The sequence below is a fragment of the Pygocentrus nattereri genome, chromosome 25 (genome assembly GCF_015220715.1).
Source record: "Pygocentrus nattereri isolate fPygNat1 chromosome 25, fPygNat1.pri, whole genome shotgun sequence".
Taxonomy (NCBI): Eukaryota; Metazoa; Chordata; class Actinopteri; order Characiformes; family Serrasalmidae; genus Pygocentrus; species Pygocentrus nattereri.
The window spans coordinates 28,360,998-28,385,723 of record NC_051235.1 but is presented as its reverse complement, the minus strand read 5'-3'; the positions used below and the strand labels follow the sequence as shown (position 1 = coordinate 28,385,723).

At 41.9% G+C, this 24,726-nt stretch overlaps 1 protein-coding gene across 2 annotated transcripts in view; it reads right to left on the bottom strand.

Moving 5' to 3' along the window:
- Positions 1 to 6,306: 6,306 nt before the first annotated feature.
- The window catches only part of acsf3 (acyl-CoA synthetase family member 3), a 70,519-nt gene continuing 52,099 nt past the window's right edge, over positions 6,307 to 24,726 (bottom strand). The window contains exons 7-9 of one of the 2 annotated variants that reach the window (XM_037534605.1): positions 17,398 to 17,532; positions 16,286 to 16,397; positions 6,307 to 7,343 (exon numbers count right to left, since the gene is read on the bottom strand). In XM_037534605.1, the coding sequence (XP_037390502.1) occupies positions 7,226 to 7,343; positions 16,286 to 16,397; positions 17,398 to 17,532 (365 nt within the window). In that variant the 3' untranslated portion in view covers positions 6,307 to 7,225. The remainder of the gene's footprint in view (positions 7,344 to 16,285; positions 16,398 to 17,397; positions 17,533 to 24,726) is intronic. The other variant, XM_017721651.2, reaches the window with a different exon arrangement.

Below are 24,726 nucleotides of genomic sequence, written 5' to 3'. Positions count from 1 at the left end.
AGTGTTGTTCCATGAAAAGATAAATATCTGCAGAAATGTGAGGGGTGTACTCACTTTTGTGATACACTGTATATCTCACCACATCAGTTTTTGCTGCAGGCACACAGTTAAATAAAAAGTCAATAAAAATCTGCTATTTTATTATAGATATTTACTAGGATTATGTTTTGATCTATTTAACCCTTTCATAAACTAAAGGCATAAATTGAGAAAATAACTAAATATATACAATATCTAAATATATATCTCCATTTATAGTCCACTTTCTATTGGGAGGTGTCTGTCCCAAACCCCTAAAATTACATTTGTGATAATGATGCCTTTTTTGGTGATATTTTTTTCAGGGAGAAGTAGAAAGATAGCAAGAGAAAGACAGAGTTTGAGACAGAGAGGTGTGCAAAAAAACACCAGTCACTCACTCAACTCACCAGCGTTCCACAGCGCGCAGCGCTAAAGCTAAACTTAACAACCCTGGAGCTAACAGACCTGCTGCTCTCAGCCAATCAGAGTCAGATCTCTGTGGCATTTGGCTGGCTGTGTGAGTGCGTGTGAGTGGGAGAAGTCCAGCGCAGTATGTTTGCCCTTCTCTCCACTGGTCCCTGGTGGTCCCGCAGGGCCCTGGAGCCCAATAAGCGTCCATCTGCAGACAGACCTCTCCACACGCTTCACTGAGCAAGCAGGCAAGCAGGGCGCGCACGCTTGTGTGTGCGTATGTGTTTATGCCAGGAGTGTCTGACTGAAGCTGCACACACTCCATCATCTCAGAGCCGTGGGGAGAAAACCCCCAAAACACACACACACACACACACACACACACACACACACACACACACACACACACACACATCACAACTACACTGCCAGTCAAAAGTTTGGGTACACCTCACCTTCTTTAGAAATTTTCTCGTTTGAGTGCTTGATTTTTTTCACAACTGAGCTCGTCCCTCTTTTCTGCAGCAGCAGCCTCAACTCTGACGAAGGCTCTGAGTTAGAGGCCTAAATCATACATGCACATATTACACACACACACACACACACACACACACACACACACACACACCTAGGGGCAATTTAGCATGTCCAATTAGACTGACTTTATGTCTTTGGACTGTGGGAGGAAACCCACACAGAAAGGACCCTGGTTGCCCAGACGGGGAATCAAACCCAGGCCCTTCTTACTGTGAGGCAACAGCGCTTGCCACTGTGCCACTGTGCCAGTATGCAAGTTTGGAAATATACGGTTCATGCCACAGTCCATATATTGTCACTGTCCAAAAAATAAGTAAACAAATAAAAAGAAACAAAAATGGATGATTTCTTTTTTCATTTTGTTGTACTATGAGAACACCAGCTGCCTTGTACACTTTGTGAAAATATCACGATGAACAGACCGACAGATTAGTCCCCAATAGATTCTCCACAGATGTTCAAATTACTAACAACCTATCTGTTGATTCTAAACAGTGGTGGGGTCAGGGTTAGGATTTGGACCAGGGTGAGGGATGGGCTTAGGTTGTGGGTTGAAAGTAAATGAAGTATCTACAAACCATCTAAGGACAATCCAAATAAAGTATTACTAGTTTTTTGGACAACGATGATATGAAAATGAATCTTATATTCAACATGTTTGGCTGTGTGACATGCAGTACTAAAGCGAGAGTTCGGGAACCCTCATGTCCCCTCAATTCCTGCTGATTTGTTGAAATTAACATGTAAAACATGAACGGAATATTTGTTTTACCACAGATGTGAGAACTTTCTGTCTGAGCCTGACCCGAGTCCAAACTGGACAACGTTGTCTGAACCCGACCTGAACCACATCATCTAATTTTGTGTCTGAAAATGACCCAACAATATTGGATAGCAGCAGTTAAGTTACTGTGTAATGATAGGAGCAGTCATTAGATCACAAATAAAACTTATACAAAATTTGCTATTATATATTGCTGTTGTCAGAAGAAAACCTCGTATCTCCAAAATGGTAACTTTACAGGAGAAGGAAAAAACCTACTTTACTTTTAATGTGAGTCAATGGAACCAGACGTCTTTCCAACACACACACATGACATAAAATAATGAATTGTCTAACATCAAATTTATCCACCAAACAATGCTTTCAAGCAATATTATAAACTTTAGTCTGGATAAACTTCATAGAATGTATATTTTGTTTTTTCCATCTGAATTTATAAGAGTAAATCGTAAGGCAAATTATTCAGTAACTGCAGGAATATTTGCTGTATTCTTACAATTTACTGCTGAAAACCAAAAATCTCCGATGCTCTTTGTGTTGTTTTCTAAAAGTGATGTTTCCAGAGCAGATCACTGAAGAGACGCCGTCTGTTTATAGTTTAGAGCCCAGATTTGGGGAAAAACGGGTCGACTTTCAGTAGAAAAACAAACTGAGTTCAGCTTCTTTTATTATAAGGGTTTAAAATGACATCACCGTCTATTAGACTGGAGAGAAGAGCTACAGCCTCACACGACGCCCAGCTTCTGAATGGAGCTTATGAAATATGAAAGTTATGAAGAACATGGTGAAGAGCGTTTTGGAACCACCGGTGGTCTCGAGGAGTTGAAGAGGTTAATTCCTGCACATCTATTTTCTCACAAATGGGGGTCTCAATGCTAAATTCATGAGCGAGTGACTCTACCAGGCAGATTAAACAGAGTTCTAAGGTAATGAAGATAGAGAGACAGAATAAAGGAGGTCTAAAGTGGGAGAAATGCAGGTAACATCTGTTAAAGTGGGAGGTGGGCTGTGAGACCCCGAAGGTAAAATCTGAACCCGACACAAGCGCAACGCGTGTGAGCAGTGAGCAGTCCAGTCCCGTCGAGTCTGGACAAATATTCAGGCTGTGCTATGAACACTTTAACATGTGACTATCTGGTCAGCTTACAGCAGCTTTGCTCTGCCCACTCTCGCAGAAGTGATGCAAAGCCAGAAACCAACAAAGAAAACCTTCACATGATGAAAAGTTTAGACGTTCCCAAACTTCTGAAGGGCAGCGTTCGTCCCTATCAGCGTCAAGTCTCAAAGTGCCCGCCACACTCCACTCCCTCCGCCCCCCCACATCCCTCTTACCCCACCACCACCCTGTCTGACAAACGCCACTTCACTCCTCCCTGAACATCAGCCTTTCACAGCACTGAGATCAATAACACCGCTCTCTTAATCAGCTCTCCAGTGGCCAGAGAGAGAGAGAGAGAGAGAGAGAGAGAGAGAGAGAGAGAGAGAGAGAGAGTGAGAGTGAGAGAGACAGAGCGAGAGACAGAGCGAGAGACAGAGTGAGAGCAAGAGAGAGAGAGAGAGAGACAGAGTGAGAGCGAGCGAGAGAGACAGAGCGAGAGAGACAGAGCGAGAGACAGAGTGCGAGCGAGAGCGAGAAAGAGAGAGCGAGAGAGATAGAGAGAGAGAGATATTACAAAGTGAATGTGGGAGAGAGAGAAACAGGGCATGGGGAAGAGAGGAAACAATAAAAAGTGAGAAGTGAAAAGATGGCAGGAGAGAGAATGGAGAAAGTAAAGGATATAAGAGATGGAAAGAGAGAGACTGGAAAGTGAGAGAGAAAATGAAAACAGTGAAAGAGAGGAGAGAGAGAGAAAAAGGGCAGAACACAGTGAGAATGGAAGAGAGAGAAAGAGGGGAGGGAGGAAACAAGTTATAAAAAAAGAGGGGAATGAGAAAAAGAGATAAGATAAAAAGATAGCAGAGGGAGAGAGAATGGAGAAAGTAAAGGAGATAGGACATGAGGAGAGAAAGAAAGACTGGAAAGTGAGAGAGGGAGAGAAAAAGTGAAAAAGAGGAGAGAGAAACAGAAAGAAGACAACAATAAAGAGAAGGATAGAGAAAGTGAAGGAGAGAAGAATGAGAGATGAGAATATAAAAAAGAGGAGAAAGCAGAAAGAAAGTGATAGAAAATTAAGGAGAGAGACACAGAGAGAGAGACAGAGAGAGACAGAGAGAAAGAGAGAGAGAGAGACAGAGATCTGTGTTTCTCTCTCGCTCTCTCTCTCTCTCTATCTCTCCGTCTCCTGCATGGCTGACTATTGTATTTTATTTCAGTGCTGTTCTGTTCTGCGCAGGTAGGACCAACACACTGGAGCAGCTCTGGCTCACAGCCCATTACTGCTCCTCTCCTCCTCTTCCCCTCCTCCCCCCCCCCCCCTCTCTCACACCGTAGTGATTTATTAAGGTAGGAATGCTGTACACTGTATGATGTAACACAGAACAACACACAAACCTGAATATACTGACACTGCGTGCAGAAGCTTTTTGTATTTTGTGCTAAAACACACAATATTAATCACACACACAATTGCTTTTATAGGAAATCTGAATATGGGATTGTGTGTGTGTGTTTACATTCACTGGCCACTAACCTTGCTAGTAAAAGGTTGGACCCCGTTTTGCCTTCAGAACTGCCTTAATTCTTCGTGTCACACTTTCAACAAGGTGTTGGAAACGTTCCTCAGAGATTTTGGTTGGTTATTTGAGGTTCTGTTGCCTTTCTATCATCTGGAACCAGTCTGTCCATTCTCCTCTGACCTCTCACACCAACAAGGCATTTTCCTCCACACAACTGACCGCTCACTGGATATTTCCTCTTTTTCGGACCGTTCTCTGTAAACCCTAGAGATGGTTGTGCGTGAAAATCCCAGTAGATCAGCAGTTTCTGAAATACTCAGACCAGCCCGTCTGGCACCAACAACCACGCCACGTTCAAAGCCCCTTAAATCCCCTTTCTTCCCCGTTCTGATGCTCGGTCTGCACTTCAGCAAGTCGTCTTGACCACCTCTACATGCCTAAATGCAGTGAGCTGCGGCCGTGTGATTTGTGTTAACAAGCAATTGAACAGGTACCTAATAAAGTGGCCGGTGAGTGTGTATATATACATTTATATATATACACACACACACATATATATATATATATATATATATATATATATACACACACACACACACACACACACATACATACATACATACATACATACATACATACATACATACATATATAAAGGACCTGTATTTCACTGCTGTTGTAACAAATGGTAACTTTACAGGAGAAGGAAAAAATCTACTTTACTTTTAATGTAAATCAATGGAACCAGAATTTTTACCAGGTAATTTTAGGCCGTTTCTGTTTGTTTATTCATCGTAAAAGTCACAGTGTAAAGGGCAATAGGTGTTTTTAAATGATGTCAAAAACCAAAAAATGACAAAAATAGAGATATTTATTTGTATTTATGTGTAATATTATTGTTACATAATATATAAGCACTAAATGCAAAAAGTGCATTAACAGAACACAAGATTAAACACATCTTAATAAATTAAACATTTTTATTCCTTAAATCATTTTCTTACAAAGTATTTCACACCATATTGTCCACGAGCTGAACAATCTCACAAAATCCAGTCATTTTTTGTGCATTTTTCAACTAAATCAAACATTATAGTGCAATTTATCATAATACGTCTTCTGATTAAACATTTATTTATACTTCCCCACATAAACTTTGGAGGCTGTTCGATATCCTCTGTCATTTCACTCCCTTTTATTTCGGTCTCCTGGAGTAAGTTCTCCCTTACTGCAAACACTGTGGGAAGGTGGAGGTTCCCTCTGGTAAGTGTGAAGCACCTGCGTCGCACTGTTTAAACAAGCCACCTGAGCATCAGGTCACCTGCGCAGCTGCTGCGTCACATCGGTCAGCGCAACTGGGCGACTAACATATTGCATTTCTGTTCGCCTTTAAAATATGCGCTAATGTTAATGTGCACACGTGAAAATGATTGGCACCTCTGTTGCTAATAGGGATGGGATGGTTACTAGTTTTAAAGGGCCCTTGTATCCACCTTGTATTATACTTGTTTGTTTGGTTTTATGCATCTGATTTTTTATGCTCATTTTCCAACCCTTTATCCCTTAAAATTAAACAGGCTGCTGCGCCTTAAGGCTGACTATATGTAAATAAGCTCTATTCTGATTGGCTGTATTGTATTGGGCCTCCTTCAAAAAGCAGGCCAAGCTGAAACTCTTCATTTAAGTTCGGCTTAGGTTGACATGCTCTAGGTTGAATAGGCAGATGTATGTAAATGAGTTTGTTACTGCGACATCACAAAAATAGTGAATCCAAAACAGACGTGCAGTTACCATAAAAAGACTGGGGAGGGAATGGCAAACTTAAACAATGCTTACAGTCAATACTCACCTTCTCCAGTAGAACGACTCGATTGGCTGCCACAGCACGCCAGCACAACAGTGGCTGCACTCTGCCAGAGTGATTTTATATTAAGGAATCATATTTTAAGCCTTTAATGCTCAGGTGTTTCTCCAAACATTGTGAAATACCTCAAATTATTAACAACTCGGCATGTAACACATACTGATTCACAAACTTTCAAAACATTTTACTCACAATTGCAGTAACAGAATAATGAAATCTGTTGCATTTGTAAAAAATGTGCACGGTGAAGGAGAAACATGAGGTGAAACATGAGGTGAAGTAATCATAAAAGCCCACGTGTCAAACACACGGCCCACGGGTCGGATCAGGCCCCGACACAATCCTATCCGGCCCGCAAAAGTAATTACATTTTCTATTAATATTAGCCCCTTTCACAATGCACTGCACTACAGTCCCCAGCATGCACTGCAATGAAATGTGTGGTCCGAAAACAATCTATGGGACAGCGATAACACCACAATTCTACCCAGTTCCACTCCAGTCACATCACCTAAATGCATTTCAGCTGCAGTTCAACCAGCATAAACACCTAACATCAGACCAGCAGATTAGAAATAGAGCCCGAGGCTCAATGAACTAGCAGCAAAGAAAGGCGTCCAGGTTTAAAAGACCGAGCACCTGAGGACAGTTAAACTCTGAATATTTCAAGTAATTCATATAATAACCAATCGCCAGTTGAGATTATAGCACAACAATAATTCTATATTATATATTATGAAATAGAAACATTTTTTCTGTGGCCCACAGATTTAATAGAGCCCCTTTAGTGGCTGAGTTTGACAAAGGGTTAAAAAAAAGGTTTTTTTATCTAGAAAGTGGATTTAATATGCACACTGATGCATTACTCCCTTCATCAGTGATCTTTAGTGATCAATGATCTCCACCCAGCGTTCCTCTGAAGACCAGGATGAACCTGAAACCAAGCTAAGAGCACGGATTCCTGCAGCACTGATTCCCGAGCGGCGGCGATGTTAGCTGGGGAAGAACTGACGCAGCAGGTCCTTCTTATTCACCTTCCCCATCTGATTCCGGGGCATCTCCTCCACCACGATCAGACCAGTGGGGATGGTGTACGGGGCCATGTGCTCTCTGAGGACAGAAAACACACACACGGTCATTTTTACATGATATCTGAACATGGGGAAATGTCTACATATGATAACAATAAATCCATTATATATTTTCTATTATATATATATATATATAAATAAATAAATAAATATATAAAAAGTGCCTTTATGTAATTGCACGTCCCATATCTATTACATATACACAGAGGAAAGTCCTGCACAGGGAAAAACGTAAATAGGGCATTTTTCTGTTAATTTTAGTGCACAATTTCTGTTTTTTTTTTTTTGTGCCACAGGACTTTTTAAAAATTTTTACTCCCAATATGTTACATGCAGCAAAATAAACAGTAATAATACATTAAAATGTGCATTCTCTGATGAGAATGTATTTATTTTTCACTTTATTTTTTCACAAATCAATAAAACAATTTTACCAGAGGCGCTTAAACTTTTGCATACAACCATGTATGTCTATGGTTATCCATAAAAGAACGGAGGAATATTAACCAAAAGGAGATCATTTGGCTCTTAGTTTGTCAAAGTAAAACAGAAAAGTGTTTGTTAATGTAGTACATAAAAAAAAAAAAAGTCAAATTGTGTCTTGTTTTCCTATCCTTGTGGGGACACCTGGATACAAGCATGCAAGAAATACAGAAGCACGCGCTGTATTACAGTAGCAAGCTGCACTTATACGTACACAATAAACCAATTAATCTCAGCCCCTCCCCCTCATCTTTACATCCACTCTTCGCCAGCGTGTGGCTTTTTTTTTTTTTTTTTTTTACAGAACGCTTCAAGACATGTACAATTCGATTAATTCCACAAACAATGAAATCAGCATGAAATAAAAACAAATAATAAGAGGCTGAGCAGAGAGTTAATTAAATGTTTAGCGTTTCTGAAGGCACGCTTGTTATGGTAAGTCTGTGGGGCTGCAGCTTTCTGTTTATTATCTTAGTCTTTTTGTGGAGATTTTGTTGTGTTTACTTCTATAAGTCCCTTCCAGCAAAGTGTTGCAGTGTTAAACGCTTTCTTCCTTTCCTCTTTTATCTCTCTCGCTCGCCCGCTCTCTCTCTGTCTCTCCTCACTCCATCCACTGCACACACACGCTATTAGTGATTGCTTTGCATTCATATATTTATTATTTTTTTATTTTTCCGCTGGGTTGTTGTTGCCAACTCGTTCCTCAGTTATCAAGATTTTGAAAGTTGGGCTTGATTGTGAAATGTGGCTTGTATACAGAAAAATATGGTTTCCACACAGCAACTGCTGTAAGTTATAAACACCCCATCTAGAAACACCCCACCAACCACCAAAGATACCACAGAAACCGGTTAATAAAGCCCTAGCAACCATGTGGAATACCATAGCAACCACCTAGCAACACCCCAGCAACCACCAAAGACACCACAGCAACCGGTTAACAAAGCCCTAGTAACCATGTGGGATACCATAACAACCAGCTAGAAACACCTCAGCAACAACCAGAGACACCACAGCAGCCTTTTAATAAAGCCCTAGCAACCACGTGGAATACCACAGCAACCACCTAGAAACAGCCCAGTAAGCACCAGAGACACCACTGCAACTGGTTAACAGAACCCTAGTAACCATGTGGGATACCATAACAACCAGCTAGAAACACCTCAGCAACAATCAGAGACACCACAGCAGCCTTTTAATAAAGCCCTAGCAACCACGTGGAATACCATAGCAACCACCTAGAAACAGCCCAGTAAGCACCAGAGACACCACTGCAACTGGTTAACAAAGCCCTAGTAACCATGTGGAATATTATAGCAACCATTTATAAACACCCAAACAACCACCCGGAATACCATGGCAATAATCCTGCAACACAATAGTAACCACATACCAGCACGCTAGCAACCATGTGTAACACCCTAGCAACCAGGTAGCGATGTCCTAACAATGCCAGGTAATAGTTTAAGCTGCGGAATCACTGCACTTCCTGCAGGAAATGTGTTTTTCTTTTCCTAATTATGCGCTCATTTTAGAAGTACTGCCTGTCTTTGTTTGTGTGTTGGTATGAAACTAAAGCTGCTTAATTCGAAATCCGACCCTGATCCAAACATCGGCACGTTTACAGAGACGGATTATGGAAGAAAAGTGCTGTAAATGCTTGAGATGATCAACAGAATGTCATGCTTGGATAAACTGATATTTTACTAATATGCAAATATGAGAGAGTTAATAATTGCTCATTTGAAAACAAACCCAGGCCTGACCCGAACCGGATGTATGTAAAAAAGCAGCCCGGAACTCCATACTTTGTCCAGGCTGGGTCGGGCTAGGGTCGGGTAGCAGATCCCCAGTGTGTGTGTGTGTGTGTGTGTTTGTGTTGGGGTCCATCATTTCTTCTGTCAGTGCTGCCAGTGACATATAAAGAGTGACAAATATGAAGAGTGACAGCTGGAGCTGGGGCACTGAGGAGTGAGCATTCTCTCTCTCTCTCTCTGTGTGTGTGTGTCTGTGTGTGTTGCTCTACCTCAGGCTGTGCTGGCAGGGGCATGGACAGGTCAACACCACATCCACACACACATAGCACCAGCTACGCTGCAGACACCCCCACACCATCTGGAGCTCAGCTAACATTCAGACACATGCACAAATGTGCAATAAAAACACATGAATAAAACGGAAAGAAAAGGGAGGGAGCCTCAGAGAGAGAGAGAGAGAGAGAGAGAGAGAGAGAGAGAGAGAGAGAGAGAGAGAGAGAGAGAGAGGGAGAGAGAGAGTGAAAGAGCCCTGAGCTGCTCCACTGAAAAGGGACATGTGTCTCCTGACAGTATTTGCATTGGGGGCAAAACGAATGCAAGTGACATTAAAAAACTAAGATGCAAGGAGTGCGGAAAAAAAAAATGTCTACACCAATGGCTGTCAGACACTGAATGGACCAATAAAAATGACCCAAAATGACTTAAAATTACTTCTATTACATTACAGGGACACGTCTATGCAAATGTAACCTCAGCTACATCAGTGATAAACATGCCTACAAACCTAATACAGCACTGCTGACAGGGGTCCCTGAAGTCAGATGACGAGGGAAACTCTTTGTATTCTCAGTTCTTACAGGAATTCTCTGAGTTTCTATCAAGTTTAATAACGTTATAGTAAAATAATAACTGTCTGAGATTTTAATAACCACTTTGACAATCCTCAAGACGCACTAAGTAAGGCATTTATATCTATCATAGACTCTGTAGGTTTCACCCAAATTATAAAAGTGTCCACACACCACCTCAACCACACTCTAGACTTAATACTGACCTTTGGTGTAGACATAGATAACTTAGCCATTCTCCCCCAGAGCCCAGCCGTCTCAGACCATTACTTAATCTCTTATGAAATCCAGTTTAGCGGTAATGTGCGTTCATCACCATGTTATCATGTTGAGCGGACTATAACCTTCTCCACAGCTGGCAGCTTTATCAGAAACCTTCCTCAATTATCAGCTTTCTGCTGTCCATCTAATCCTACTGAGTTAGATATTATGACCAAGTTCTTAGAGGATACTTTTCGATCTACCCTAGATAGTGTGGCTCCAGAAAAAACTCGCCCCTTAGTACAACGATCACACTCGAGCTTTAAAACAGACTGCCGGACATCTAGAGCGAAAACGGCGTCTGACTCAACTAGAAGTGTTAGAAGGAGACTAACTAGAAGGAGAGCCTTACAGACTGTAGCTCTTACTGCAGCACGCTCAGCCTGTCTCTCCTCTCTCATAGAAAACAATTAGAATAATCCTAGATTACTATTTAGCACAATTTCTAAAATAACAGAACAAAACAGTCACTGAACCCCAGATGCCATCAGCCTATAGCAGCAATGATTTTATGAATTTCTTTAGTGATAAAATTTTAAAAATAGGCAGAAAATTCAGAAACACAGTTAAACTCCACAAACCTGCTGCCTTCTAATGCCAGTTTAGATCCTGGAATATTATAATCACTGCAGGGAGGCTGGAATCGTTTACCTTACTTCAAGAAAATGAAATTAAAATGGTTTCTTCTGCAAAATCTTCTACTTGTATTTTAGATCCCATTCCTACAGGACATTTTGCAAGAAATAACCAAACCTATTCTGTCTATGATAAACTCCTTCTTAGCCATGGATACACCCCAAAAAAATCAAACTAGCAGTAATTAGGCCGCTGATTAAGAACGCTTACCTCAAACTATAGACCTATCTCAAATCTCCCCTTTATATCTAAGACCCTGGAAAAAGTGGTAGCAAAACAATTAAGCTCCTATTTGCATAGGAATCATATACATGAAAAATTTCAGTCTGGTTTTAGGCCACATCACAGTACAGAAACAGCACTAGTAAAAACTGTAAATGATCTTTTATTATTCTCTGACCAAGGAAATGTGTCCTTGCTAGTGCTCCTTGATCTTAGTGCAGCATTTGACACAATAGACCACTCTATCCTACTAGATAGACTAGAAACCTTGTAGGGGTAACAGGAACAGCTCTTTCATGGTTCAGGTCCTACCGCACTGATCGCTATCAGTTTGTTAATGTAAAGGGTGAATCATCTGCCCTCACAAAAGTAAAGTATGGTGTTCCACAAGGCTCTCTTTTAGGACCTTGTTCACAATATATATGCTACCACTGGGCACCATTACCAGTAAACACAGTATAAATTTCCACTGCTATGCCGATGACACTCAGTTATACATATCAAACAAACTTAGCAAGATTGAGGACTGTGTAAAAGACATAAAAGACTGGATGTCGAGTAACTTTCTTCTACTCAGATAAAACAGAGGTCCTACTTCTTGGTCCAAAAGCAGCTAGAAACAAACTGTTTAACTTAACACTTAAACTTAACAATCTCTCAGTTGCATCCAGCTCATCTGTAAAAAAGCTTGGTGTCGTGATGGACCCTAGATTACTGTACAGCCCTGCTGTGTGGATATCCCTGAAACAGCCTCAACAAGCTTCAGCTAGTCCAGAACGCTGCAGCCAGTCTCACAAGAACCAGAAAGTTTGACCATATTAACCCAGTTTTATCAGCCCTGCACTGGTTACCAGTTAATTTTCGCATTGATTATTAAATTTTATTACTGACCTATAAAGCTCTAAACGGACTCGCCCCTCAGTACCTGAGTGACCTTCTCTCCTACTATGAACCGTCACGCCTACTTAGATCACAAGGTGCTGCTCACTACTGGTACTTAGAATTAATAAGGTTACATCGGGGGGAGAGCTTTCTCATACAAAGCCCCCCAGCTTTGGATTAATCTTCCTGTTAATGTTCGGGACTCAGACACAGCCTCAGTGTTTAATTCAAGGCTAAAAACTTACTTGTAAAGTGGAGCCTTTGGTGATTAGTCTTCCCTGTCAGGTCTAGACCTGCTGGAGTCTCTGCTGCTCTGTTTTACTGTAATCTGTGGTCAGTCACTCTTTACAGAACTGACTGTGTGTTTTTTCCTTTCTCTGCCGAGTTGAACAGCTGCCCATCTTGTACGTCTGATGCTGTTGCGTCTTCTGCCTTGATCGGGCGCCACTGCTCGCCAGCCTTCTGGACCGGCTTGACCACCATTGAGCTTCTTGCTGTACAATGCCGTGCAGTCCTTAGTCCAAATCGAGTCAAATTAACCGCTGCCCCACCTGTTTTTCCTACTTTATACTATAATACTATAACACTTTATACTAACACTGCTTGCTATCCGGTGTCAACCAGAGGAGGATGGATTCCCCTTCTGAGTCTTGGTTCTTCTCAAGGTTTCCTCCTGTTGCCCTTAGGGAGTTGTTCCTGGCCACTGTCGCTGACGCTCATGGGGGCTTGGACCCGGATTTTCTTCTCTTTTTCTTTCTGTAATACTGATTGTTCTGTAAAGCTGCTTTGTGACAACATCTGTTGTAAAAAGCTCTATATGAATAAACTTTGCTTGCTTGCTAGCTTGAAGGTGGAAATAAAGGACGAATGACCACATGTGCTTTGCAGGAGTGCTGTTTGATTTTTTTCATTAATACTTTAATATAAAGAAAAAACGTTTGATGACCAGTTGAGGGTAGTGCTGTATTGCTAATAACGCCACAGCAGTTTTGATTAGCTTCTGTGGCTAGCAGCCAAAACTGGCTGGCATTACAGTGACTCCTAATGACCAGCATGTTAACATAATGCATGCTGGATATTGTAGTAAGAGAGCACTGATGGATAGAAGAGAGGTGATGAGACTCAGGGGCACTACAGATTACTGCAGAACATTAAATTTAAGACATTTTAAATGCTTCTTTAAGCCAAAATGCACATTCAACTTAACCCCTTAATAAGCCAAGGGCCCAAAGTGTTGTTATGCACTTCTATAACCCACAAATATCTCTATTAGTTTACACTGAAGTCCTTGTAGCTACTGAATAATAAGCCTCGGTATGTAACTAGAAACGTGCATTTCCTGAAGAAAACGTGGAATGGTTACACAGATCAAATGGATCCCACCTCCTACTATGTTGCTAGGTGGTTGCTGGTATCCAAGGTGGTTGCTAAGGTGTTGCTAGGTGGTTGCTAAGGTAACACAGGTGGTTTCTAGGCAGTAGCTACGGTGTCCCAGGTGGTTGCCATGGTATTCCATGAAAAAGACAGATTAAGGCTTTGTAGGGAGAAAAATGAATGAGATCTATGGGAGGAACATGGGAGGAACAAGGGATGACACACATTGCTTTGCAATGCCCAACCATAATAAGCCTGGATTGTTAAGGGGTTAAAGTAAAAAATAATAACAATAATAAAAAGCATTTTTCTGCCTTCTAAAAAGTTTCCATTATGGAGATTTTGTTTCTAAAATACTTTAAATATTGAATTAAATATCAAACAATATCATTTGATGTCTAATTTATGCACCTGGTAGTGTGTCTAAAGCCATATTCAAGCTGGATTAGTTCCCAGAGCAGGTTGGTAAAGTAATTTGTAAGGGAGTTGATGGGCTGATTTGTAAGGGATAATTTCCCCAGACAGTCGAGATCGAAACACCACAGCGCGGACGTTCGTTTCAGTGTTAAGATTAAAATGAAATGGGTACAAACAAGCAACAAAACCTTCCCCTTAATATCATAAAGAACAGCAACAGGCATTAACATTAATGAATGTCACCCAAGATGGAAATGGAGTCATCCTGCGAGGGGTACTTTCAGATATTGCATCTCATTCTCTTTCTAATTAGGCCATTTTAAAAAATGTCGCCTGATTCAACTTGAGGATAAAAGAGTCTGTGCCAAGTCAAGCTCCATTTGGCAGTTAGCCTTGACTTCTGATCGCAAAAACGGTCAATATCATGAAGTCAATCCCAAAAATGGCTATTAACAAGAACATTCGTGTTCCTCCAATTCAAGAGAGTAATTTACTCCAGAATCGTTAAGACTTGGGTTCACTACACAACTTTTAAAGTGTTAACAGATTAAAATAAGACTGGTCATCTCATACTAACCGACTGGTTTTTGCAGATTTCTTTAGGTGACTGAAACATTGACGATCCACACTAAACAATTAGGGATCACACACTACTCAACTTTTAAGCTACTCAACTTTTAAACTACTCAACTTTTAAACTACTCTTTTAAACAGAACCCATGCGAAGCCACATAAAATCACGCAAAGTCACACTAACTCTCACGTTCTCCTGTTACTAGTAGACGCAAATAAACAAACGTGGGGCTGCTGCTGTTGTTTGTGATGACACAGTAAAGAAGAAGCAGGTAAATATGTTTAATTGAGAATCAGGGATGTAAAAATGTGATTAGTGGGTATTTTAAGAGTTTTAAATGCACATAAACTCGACTGTGTTTGTGCCCAAAACTCATCTCATTAAAAAGCTTCGCTCCACACGTGAGAGACGTTACAATTATTCTTTGTTTACTTGCTGTATTTACAAACTGGTCTGGAACGCAATCAGGAGGTCAACAATCTGAGTCTGCGTCCCACACACGACTCAATTCGGGTCGTGTAGTGTAACGCCGGCTTTACTTAGAAGACCTATGGACATAGCAGAATTAAATTAATTCACAAATCTTGCCTGCAATCGCTTAAATTTGAGTTCTGTGTTATCACCGTTTGAGAAGCCACCTGACAAAGCATGAGTGACCGTAATATTTCCCAAATTCCATCAATGACTAAAGAGTTTACGTCTTGTTCAGTTTTCCCGTTCCATCTTAAATTGGCTGACTTATTTAATTAAATTACTGGGACGGATATTTGTATACGGATATACAAAGAGCCCAATTAGAAAAACAAAGCAATACTGACAGGTTTGATCGGTTATTCAGTTTGTTTTTACTATTTTGCAAAACAAAAATATTTCAGGTTTACTTTGGCTGTTAAAAATTATTTAAAAATAGCTTTACGCGTCTAAAATGGTAGAAATGTTGTCAGAAATTTTGATTATTTTGTGGTGTAAATTTTTGGCCAACCTGTTTACTACCACCACGCTCTATACACTTCATATGGAACAATGTTATTCTGGAGCTCATTCATCAGCATCCCACCCTCCAGCCCCCCCGCCAACACACAGCTGTTCATCAGTGTGTTTGGCACCGAGTGTGTGTGTGTATTAGCCTCAAAAAGCCTCATTCTTAAATGCCCACTTCAGTCTGGCGCAGGTCCAGAGGGAAACACCAGCCTGACGTCTGATTCAACCACATGCACACACTGACGCAAACCTGCCCGGCCTGACGCACAGCGGCTTCACACACTGTTTTAACCCAGCGCCCAGCCAGTCAACATCAGATTAACACAACATTTCATCATCAGCACATTTCATCACTCCAGACCGAGTATTCAGGGCAGGGAGAAAAGAAGGAATAAGTCAATAAATGTATACAGTCCTGTGAGAACTTTCCTGGTGAGAAAAATGGTTCCTTGCTTTATTTATGAGTGAAGCAGCACTTTTCTATTGCCATGACACCTCCTGACTAGCAGGGGCAGCATGACGTTACCTGGCCCAGGCCTTTAGCTCAGGAAGAGTGAGAGTCTTGCCCTTCTGCAGCTGCACCACTGCTACCACCTTTTGCCCCCAGGTGGCATCCCGCGCTCCGATGACAGCCACGTCTGAGAAAGAGAATCAATCAATCAATCAATCAATCAATCAAATCTTTATTTCTGTAGCAGCTTTCATTCAAACAACTTTAACTCAAAGTGCTTTATATACAACCCCATTTCCAAAAAAGTTGGAACGCTGTGAAGAATGTAAATAAAAACAGAATGCAATGATGTGCAAATCATGTAAACTATATTTTTAAAGGAAAATACTACAAAAGACAACAAATCAAATGTTGAAACTGAGAAATTTCATTGTTTTTTTGAAAAATATTTGCCCATTTTGAATTTGATGGTTAATTTGATTTTAACAACACTCCGTAAGCGTTTGGGAACTGAGGAGACGCTGCTGTAGTTTTTAAAAGTGAAATGTTTTCCTGTTCTTGCTTCACACAGGATTTCAGCTGCTCAACAGTTCAGGGTCTCGGTTGTCATATGTTTAATTTCATAACCCTCCAAATGTTTTCAGTGGTAACAGGTCTGAACTGCAGGCAGGCCATTTTAGACTCTTTTAATACGGAGCAATGCTGCTGTAATACATGCAGAATGTGCAACATCTTGCTGAAATAATCAAAGCCTTCACTGAAAAAGACGTCATCTGGATGGCAGCATATGTTGCCAAAACCTATATATATCATTCAGCACTGACTGTGCACTAATGCCCTTTTATGCAATCATGAATGCTGGCTTTTAAACTGTGCACTGATAAGAAGCTGAGTGATCTTTAGTCTGGAGGACACAGTGTCCATGATGTCCCAAAAGAATTGCAAATGTTGACTGGTTGGACCACAGGACACTTTTCCACTTCCCAACATTTTTGGAATGTGCTGTTGGCATCAAATTCAAGATGGGCATATATTTTTTGAAAAACAATAAAATTTCTCAGTTTCAACATTTGATATGTGCTAAAATGTAGGGCCTAAATGTTTCGCACATCTTAGAATTTTGCACAGCATCCCAACTTTTCTGTTTTAGAAATGGGCTTATAGAAGTTTGTTGTGTTGGTGTGTACCTGTGATGCCAGGATGGGCCAGCAGGTGGCGCTCTACATCAAGAGCGCTGATCTTATAGCCTCCACTCTTGATGATGTCCACCGAGGTGCGGCCCATGATCCAGTAGACTCCGTCTTTGTATACCGCAGTGTCTCCTGTAGACAACAGCAAAAAGCAGCTCAATCACACACCAGAAACTGACCACCGATGAAGGACTAGACGACGACCAACACAAACTGCGGCAACAGATTAAGCTATTGTTAACTTTACATCTACACAATGGACCAACTAGATACCCTCTTAAAAATGATGGTTCTTCAACGGATCTTTAGTGAAGACAATGCTTCTACACTCAAAGAACCATCTGCACACTTAAATGGATCTTTGCTTGGTGAAACTGTTCTTGGTTCTATATAGAACTCTTTTGAAAATGGTTCTATATACCACCAAAAAGGGTTCTGCTATTGTCACAATTTCCAGCTTGCAACAATAGAAGAACCCAGTTTAGTGCTGCATAGAACCAGTTCTATCCACATACAACACATTCTCCATCAATCTGAAGAACTATTTCAACCATGCAAGGGTCCATTTAATCATGAAGTGTTGCTAAATAGAACTGATGATTGTAAACAGAAGCTTTTACTAAAGAGCCCTTTAAGAACCATCTTTTTTAAGCGTGTAGGTGTATCTAGCACTGGGGACAGTAAGTGCTGACCATTAATGAATCGGATGAATGGGAGGAGATAAGAAATTAAGCAGGGAAACAGTTCAACGGCACATCAGGTGGACACGGTTCTCAGCCATGTACGATCAGCAATTCCACAAAATATCCTGATAAATACTGCATATAATACAGTAGTTTGATATTTACTGTTGCTAAGCTCAAGCGCTTAGTGCCAAAGCACTAAAGCACTGGAAGATCTTGTCTGCGATAATCTAGTACTATTAAAAGTTAGTGTGTTTGAGCGTGTTGGGTTGGGTTCAGGTTTTGAATATTAGCAGTACCAGTTAGGCCAGGTCTCAAACTTGCGGGTACAGGTCAGGATCGGGATTTAATAATATATTCGTGCAGACCTCTAACACACACAAACAATAAACACTGTTACAGAGATCTACAACAAAGACAGACTGTACAGCCTAATAATAATTGGAATAGAATTCGTCCATATATACACCTCAATCAGAACAGACTAGTCCGATTGAAGCCATTCAGTCAGCCATTCAATTCTTGTCTGATTGATCAAGGCGGGTAGACCTGTAAATAATCAGTTAAATAAAAGAATAATATCCGTGCAAACTGTATCTGATTACATTCCCTATCGGAAAGTTTAAGTCCGTTCTGCATGTGCGTCGCGTCATAGTGAGAGTTTATAACGTTCAACATGGCAGGAGCGGAAACTGGTCTGCAGAGGAGACGAAGTTTATGCTCTGATCTTTAAAAGACGGCGGTGGGACGGACGTCCAGCTTACGTGTTTCTGAACACGACGTCTTCCTCTCTGCCTTTTTTAATAAGGACATGTGAAGGACGATTTCCTGAGTCTGACATCATTTTAAAGTACTTAAAAACAAGCACTGCTCACTGCTGCTCATCTCACCCTTACTGGACTCAAATGATGCTGGTTGTCATGGTGACATATACACTAAGTGGTTCTCTACACACACACACACACACACACACACACACACACACACACACACACATCATTGTCATTTTGGCTCAAATTACTTGTAACCGAAGATTTTCCATCAGATTGTTGAGTAGAGTGTGAATAAACACCTCAGTCTCGGAATGTATTCAATCAGATTGGCAAAGATCTTTGCATGCAAACACAGCCACTGTGAGGATGCGGTAAGGTATTCCAAGAGGCTGCTAAGGTGCTGTGGGTCGGGTCACAAATTCACTCAAATGTGTCATGCTTGGGTCTATACTATACAGTGACTTGTTTAAAAAAAACAAAAAAAAAACATGCAACCCAAATAGTTCTTTGGGTGGGCCAGTGACAAACGTGGGTGGTCCTAGACCCACAAAGACCTCCTTCAGTCTTCTTGGATTGATCCCTCCCCACACATACACACAAACACTCTCACAGGTCTGAAGACTGGCCTACAGGTAGTCAGGCATAGGAAAGACTTTCACAAGCTAACACTTCCCAGAACAGAGTGTCACACCTATTTCCTTCTCTTTACTATCCAGAGACAGAGAGAGAGACAAAGAGAGAGATAGAGAGAGATGGTGTGAAGGTAAGAGAAGCACTCATTGAATGATGTGGGGGCTCAGGTGGGGCAGGCCTGTGATGAGGAGAGGAAATGGGTCACAGTGGAGATGAGAGAGACAGAGGGGTGGGGAGGGAGAGAGAGAGAGAGAGAGAGAGAGAGAGAGAGTTGATCATTACTAGCTGCAGGGCCCCAGCTGTGATGGAGAGAGTCAGAGTGAGGTGTGTGTGTGTGGTGGGGGTTAAGTGGTGCCAGGCTTAGACTGGCAGGTTGTGACGGGTTAGAGGGAAGAGGCAGCCAACGAGTCACTAACACCTCAGCCTGATGTTCACTGCACACCAAGAACTTGAAATACACTGCCACATGTGTACACACACAAACACAAACACACATACACAAGGCGGCACAGTGGCGCGGGGAGGGCCTGGGTTCGATTCCCCCGCCGGGAGACCGGGAGAAAGAGAGAGCGGAGTTTGCATGTTCTCCCCGTGTCTGTGTGGGGTTCCTCCGGGTTCTCCGGTTTCCTCCCACAGTCCAAAGACATGCAGTCAGGCCAATTGGACATGCTAAATTGCTCCTGGGTGTGAGTGACTGTGTGTGTCTGTCTGTCTGCCCTGCGATGGACTGGCGACCTGTCCAGGGTGTATCCTGCCTTCCGCCCGATGACTGCTGGGATAGGCTCCAGCTCCCCGCGCGACCCTGAGGGAGAAGCGGCTTAGAAAACGGATGGAGATATATATATATATATATATAATATATTAATAATAAATCTAAATATATATATTGATATACATATATATAAATATGATAAATAATGAAAAATTTAGATGTTGCGGCTTCTGTTTTATTTACTTTTAAATATATATTTGCATAACTTTTTCCTCTGATGTTAAAAAACAGAATAATTTGCATTTAGTTGCTGTTTTAACTGCAAAAACTATACATTTTGTTCCAACAGCGATATATATATATATATATATATATATATATATATACATTATACCTTATACAATTTAAGGGTAACATGTATTTTCAAATATAAACAACAAAAAAGGAGATACAAGGTTTTCTTCCGACAACAGCTCTCTCTCTCTCTCTCTCTCTCTATATATATATATATGTATATATATATATATATATATATATATATATATATATATATATATATATGTGTGTGTGTGTGTGTGTGTGTGTGCGTGTGTGTGTGTGTGCGCGCGCGTGTGTGTGTGTACATAAAATAAAACTTTTGATTATTTATTGTGTTTCCTTTTTATCTTCATCTGTGGATAAAGTTCTGCAGGTATATTTAACAGCTCCAAGGTTCAGTTCTAGCAGTTGGTTGTCAGTAGTTAGGAGTCAAATTTCTCCAGCTTTTCACTTTTTTTCCTTTCACTTCCTCCTTCTTTCGGCGAGTGGATTGTCGTTGATTCTCCTCTGAAACATTTGAAAATGAACTCCCTGTATTTAATGGCTGTCTTGACTGAAAGTTAAATAAAGAAATAAAAGAGTTCCAGCAGGCTGTAAAACTTATTCACCTGGCTCAGGTGTGCCACAAGCTGTCATGAGCCCACTGAGGATGGGGGGGGGGGGTTGACACCTCCACTGCCAAGAATTCCTTCGTCAATCACATTACCGGCTGTTCCTATTGTCCAGTATGATCAGCTCCGTCAGCCCCTCTAACTTCATTTATCTTTTCTCTCTGCTTTCCTTCTGTCTGTTTTTTTCATTCCAGTCTTTCATTTCACTCTCCTCCTTTTCAACCAATCCCTCAGTTGCCTAAAAAAAAGCCTACCTCTCTGTCTCTCATCCTCGTACTCGATAAACTGTCCCTTCTTTTTTTTCCCCTTCCTTCGCCCCCCTCCTTTTCTCCTCCTCCTCCTCCTCCTCACTGCCACCCCCCTTCCCTCGCTCTCTCCTTCTCCGGCGTCAATAGAGGGCCCATCTGTTCCCATACATCATGCTCTTCATTTCAGTTTATTAGCCGGGATAAATCATAAATATTTCATTATACATCACGGGCGGCTGTCGCCGCGCCGACGCAATTTATCACCGCTGGCCCCTCTCTCCGCTCCGCGCCGCAGCAATAAGCTTTCCAGTCTATTAAACAAGATTGATACAGTGTGTAAATTTAGATATTGGGAATTTCTTCACACACCACTGCTCTGCACTGATAGGCTCGGGGGGGAGGGGGGTCGCTGGGCTGGCAGGGGAGGGGGGTGAGGGTGAAGGAGACGAGCAAGTGTGCGTATGTGTGGAGGAAGAGAGAGAGAGAGAGAGAGAGAAAGAGGGGGAGAGAGCAAGGGAGGGGTGCAGTGGAGGAAGTGTGTGGGTGTTAACAGCAGTAATAGAGTATTTACACTCTCTCTTCCCTCTTTAAAATAAACCCACCAGAAGCAGGGCATCATTTGGTCACACTCTCATAACTCTGTTCTGATGGAAATGAAGCAGGGGGACGAGAGAGTGTTTTACACAGGAGAAGATAGGCTGCCGAGGTGTGTGTGTGTGCGCTCGTGTGTGTGTGTGTGTGTGGGGAGAGGGGTGGCTGTGCATTTATGAGGCTTTTCTCTCTCTTCAGGAATCTGTAATGGCTCTGGGGAGGAAGCAAAGGTCGCGAGTAGTATTAAAAACCTCCAGGTCATCAGCGTCTCCTTCTGACACAACCGACACACACACACGGTGCACAATGTGTGTTCGTTTGTTTTCACACATGCCCAGGAGAAAAGATCTTGATTCTGTAAAGTTGTTCTTGTAGCTCCACTTCTTTGCAAAGCTGCTAAACATATAAAAGCCTTATTTATCACACACACACACACACACACACACACACACACACACACACACACACACACACACACATCTCACCTACAGCAGCCTTTTGTGACAACCATTCTAAATCCACAGGCATTAATATGGAGCTGGTCCCCCTTTGCAGCTCTAACAGCTTCGACCCATCTGGGAAGCTTTCTACACTCCAGAAGAGCATTTCTGAGGTCAGACACTGATGATGGATGAGAGGGCCTGGCTCACAATCTCCATTCTAGTTCATCCTAAAGGTGTGTGATGGGGTTGAGGTCAGGGCTCTGTGAGGGTCAGTCAAGTTCTTTCACACCAAACTCAGAGGCCAGGCCTCTATAAACTTTGCTTTGTGCTCTGGGTCTCAGTCATGCTGGAACAGGAAAGGTTCTTCCCCAGACTGTTCCCATAAAGTCCGAAGCACATAATTGTCCAAAAAATCTCTTGGTCTGCTGAAGCATTAAGATTCCGTTCACTGGACCTAAGGGGTCTAAGCCAACCCCTGAACAAGAACCCCATATCATCATCCCTCCTCCACCAAACCTTACATCTGGCACAGTGAGGTCAGGCAGGTAATGTTCTCCTGGCAACCGACAAATCCAGACCATCAGACTGACAGATACACTGTTAGAAATAAAGGTACCATGCAGGAACATGATTCGTTCATCAAGGTATAATCGGTATAAATGTTCCCTCAAAGGTACAACAGTGGTTTTAAGGTCCGATTGTACCTTAAATAAGTTTTTCCTAGTGGAAAAGTAGATATTTGTATCTTTTTATAAACTAATGTTTTAAAACAGAACCATTTAGTAAAAATGGTTAGACTTAGAAAATATAATTTCAGTGGATTCTGGTTCAGTTATGCTCCCTGACTAAAGGTACCACCCCAGTGACAAGAAGGGTACTGCCCCAGTGACTTTTTTTTGAGAGTGTAGAGAAGCTGATTCATCACTCCACTGAACACGTTTACGCTGCTACAGCACGCCAGTGGCGGAGCTTTACAATAGCCCCCGACTCCATACAATACAAATGTGTAAATACGCCCTCACATAATGGTTATAAGTAGCCTTCATACAAACAAGAAATATTTCACTAGAGTGTATGTGGTGCTTATTATAAGAATTACACACCACATACACTCTAGTGAACACAACCACAATCAGGGGTCAGTGAGCACACTTGCCCAGAGTGGTGGGCAGCCCTATCCACAGCGCTTGGGGAGCAGTTGGGCTTAGGTGCCTTGCTCAAGTGGTGTTTACATTATGATAAAAGACCACCAAAAACATACGATATGTTACGAATGGACTAGAACATTTGCCTGGCGCACCACGAAGCACAACTTCTGTTTAAATACTGCACTTTTATAACGCCGAATGCTCTAAAAAACTGAAAATGGAAACATACGGGACATGACACGCAATGTGGGACAGGACACGCAAATCCGTGAGGCGCTCCATTTTTTTTTGGTGGGGCAGTCGCGGGCTGGAGGTTAGGGAACTGGCCCTGTGACCGGAAGGTTGCTGGTTCGATCCCCAGAGCCGACAGCCCATGACTGAGGTGTCCTTGAGCAAGACACCTAACCCCCAACTGCTCCCCGGGCGCCGTGGATAGGGCTGCCCACCGCTCCGGGCAAGTGTGCTCACTGCCCCCTAGTGTGTGTGTGTGTGTGTGTGTGTGTGTGTGTGTGTGTGTGTGTGTGTGTGTGTGTGTATTCACTAGTGTGTATGTGGTGTTTCACTTCACGGATGGGTTAAATGTGGAGGTGAAATTTCCCTGTTTGTGGGATTAAAAAAGTATAAAAAAAAAACACAAAAAAAAAAAACACACATCCTGACAATGTACGAGACGTGTGTGTGTGTGTGTGTGTGTGTGTGTGTGTGTGTGTGTGTGTGAGACAGAAGAGGGAGGCTGTATCCCCTCCAGCCAAGTGTCTCTCAGAAGTCATAACAAGGGCAAACAGCGAAGGCAGACAAAAAAACAAAAATAAAATAAAAAAGACGGAGAGCGCGCTGATTACAGCGGAGGGGGTTGATGGGAATTGTTTCGGTGGCAGGTAGTAGCTGCGCGTCTCTCTGACTATTGTTGTCGTGGTGGAAAGCGATATGGTCCAACAGCTTTCCTAATTAAAATGATAAGAAGCCTTATTGCACCCCCCCCCCCTCAAGCCTGTCGGAGGCTCTAAAAGAAGAACCAATGGCATGTCAGATGCTAAAACAGAACGAACACATGATGCAATGAGGAGAAAGTTCCCGAAGACATGCAACAGGAAGATGGGATTCAGAGCAATGTCAACCTTTTCAACTTTACGTAAGCGTAAAAGTATCTTCAGAGTCATCTTATG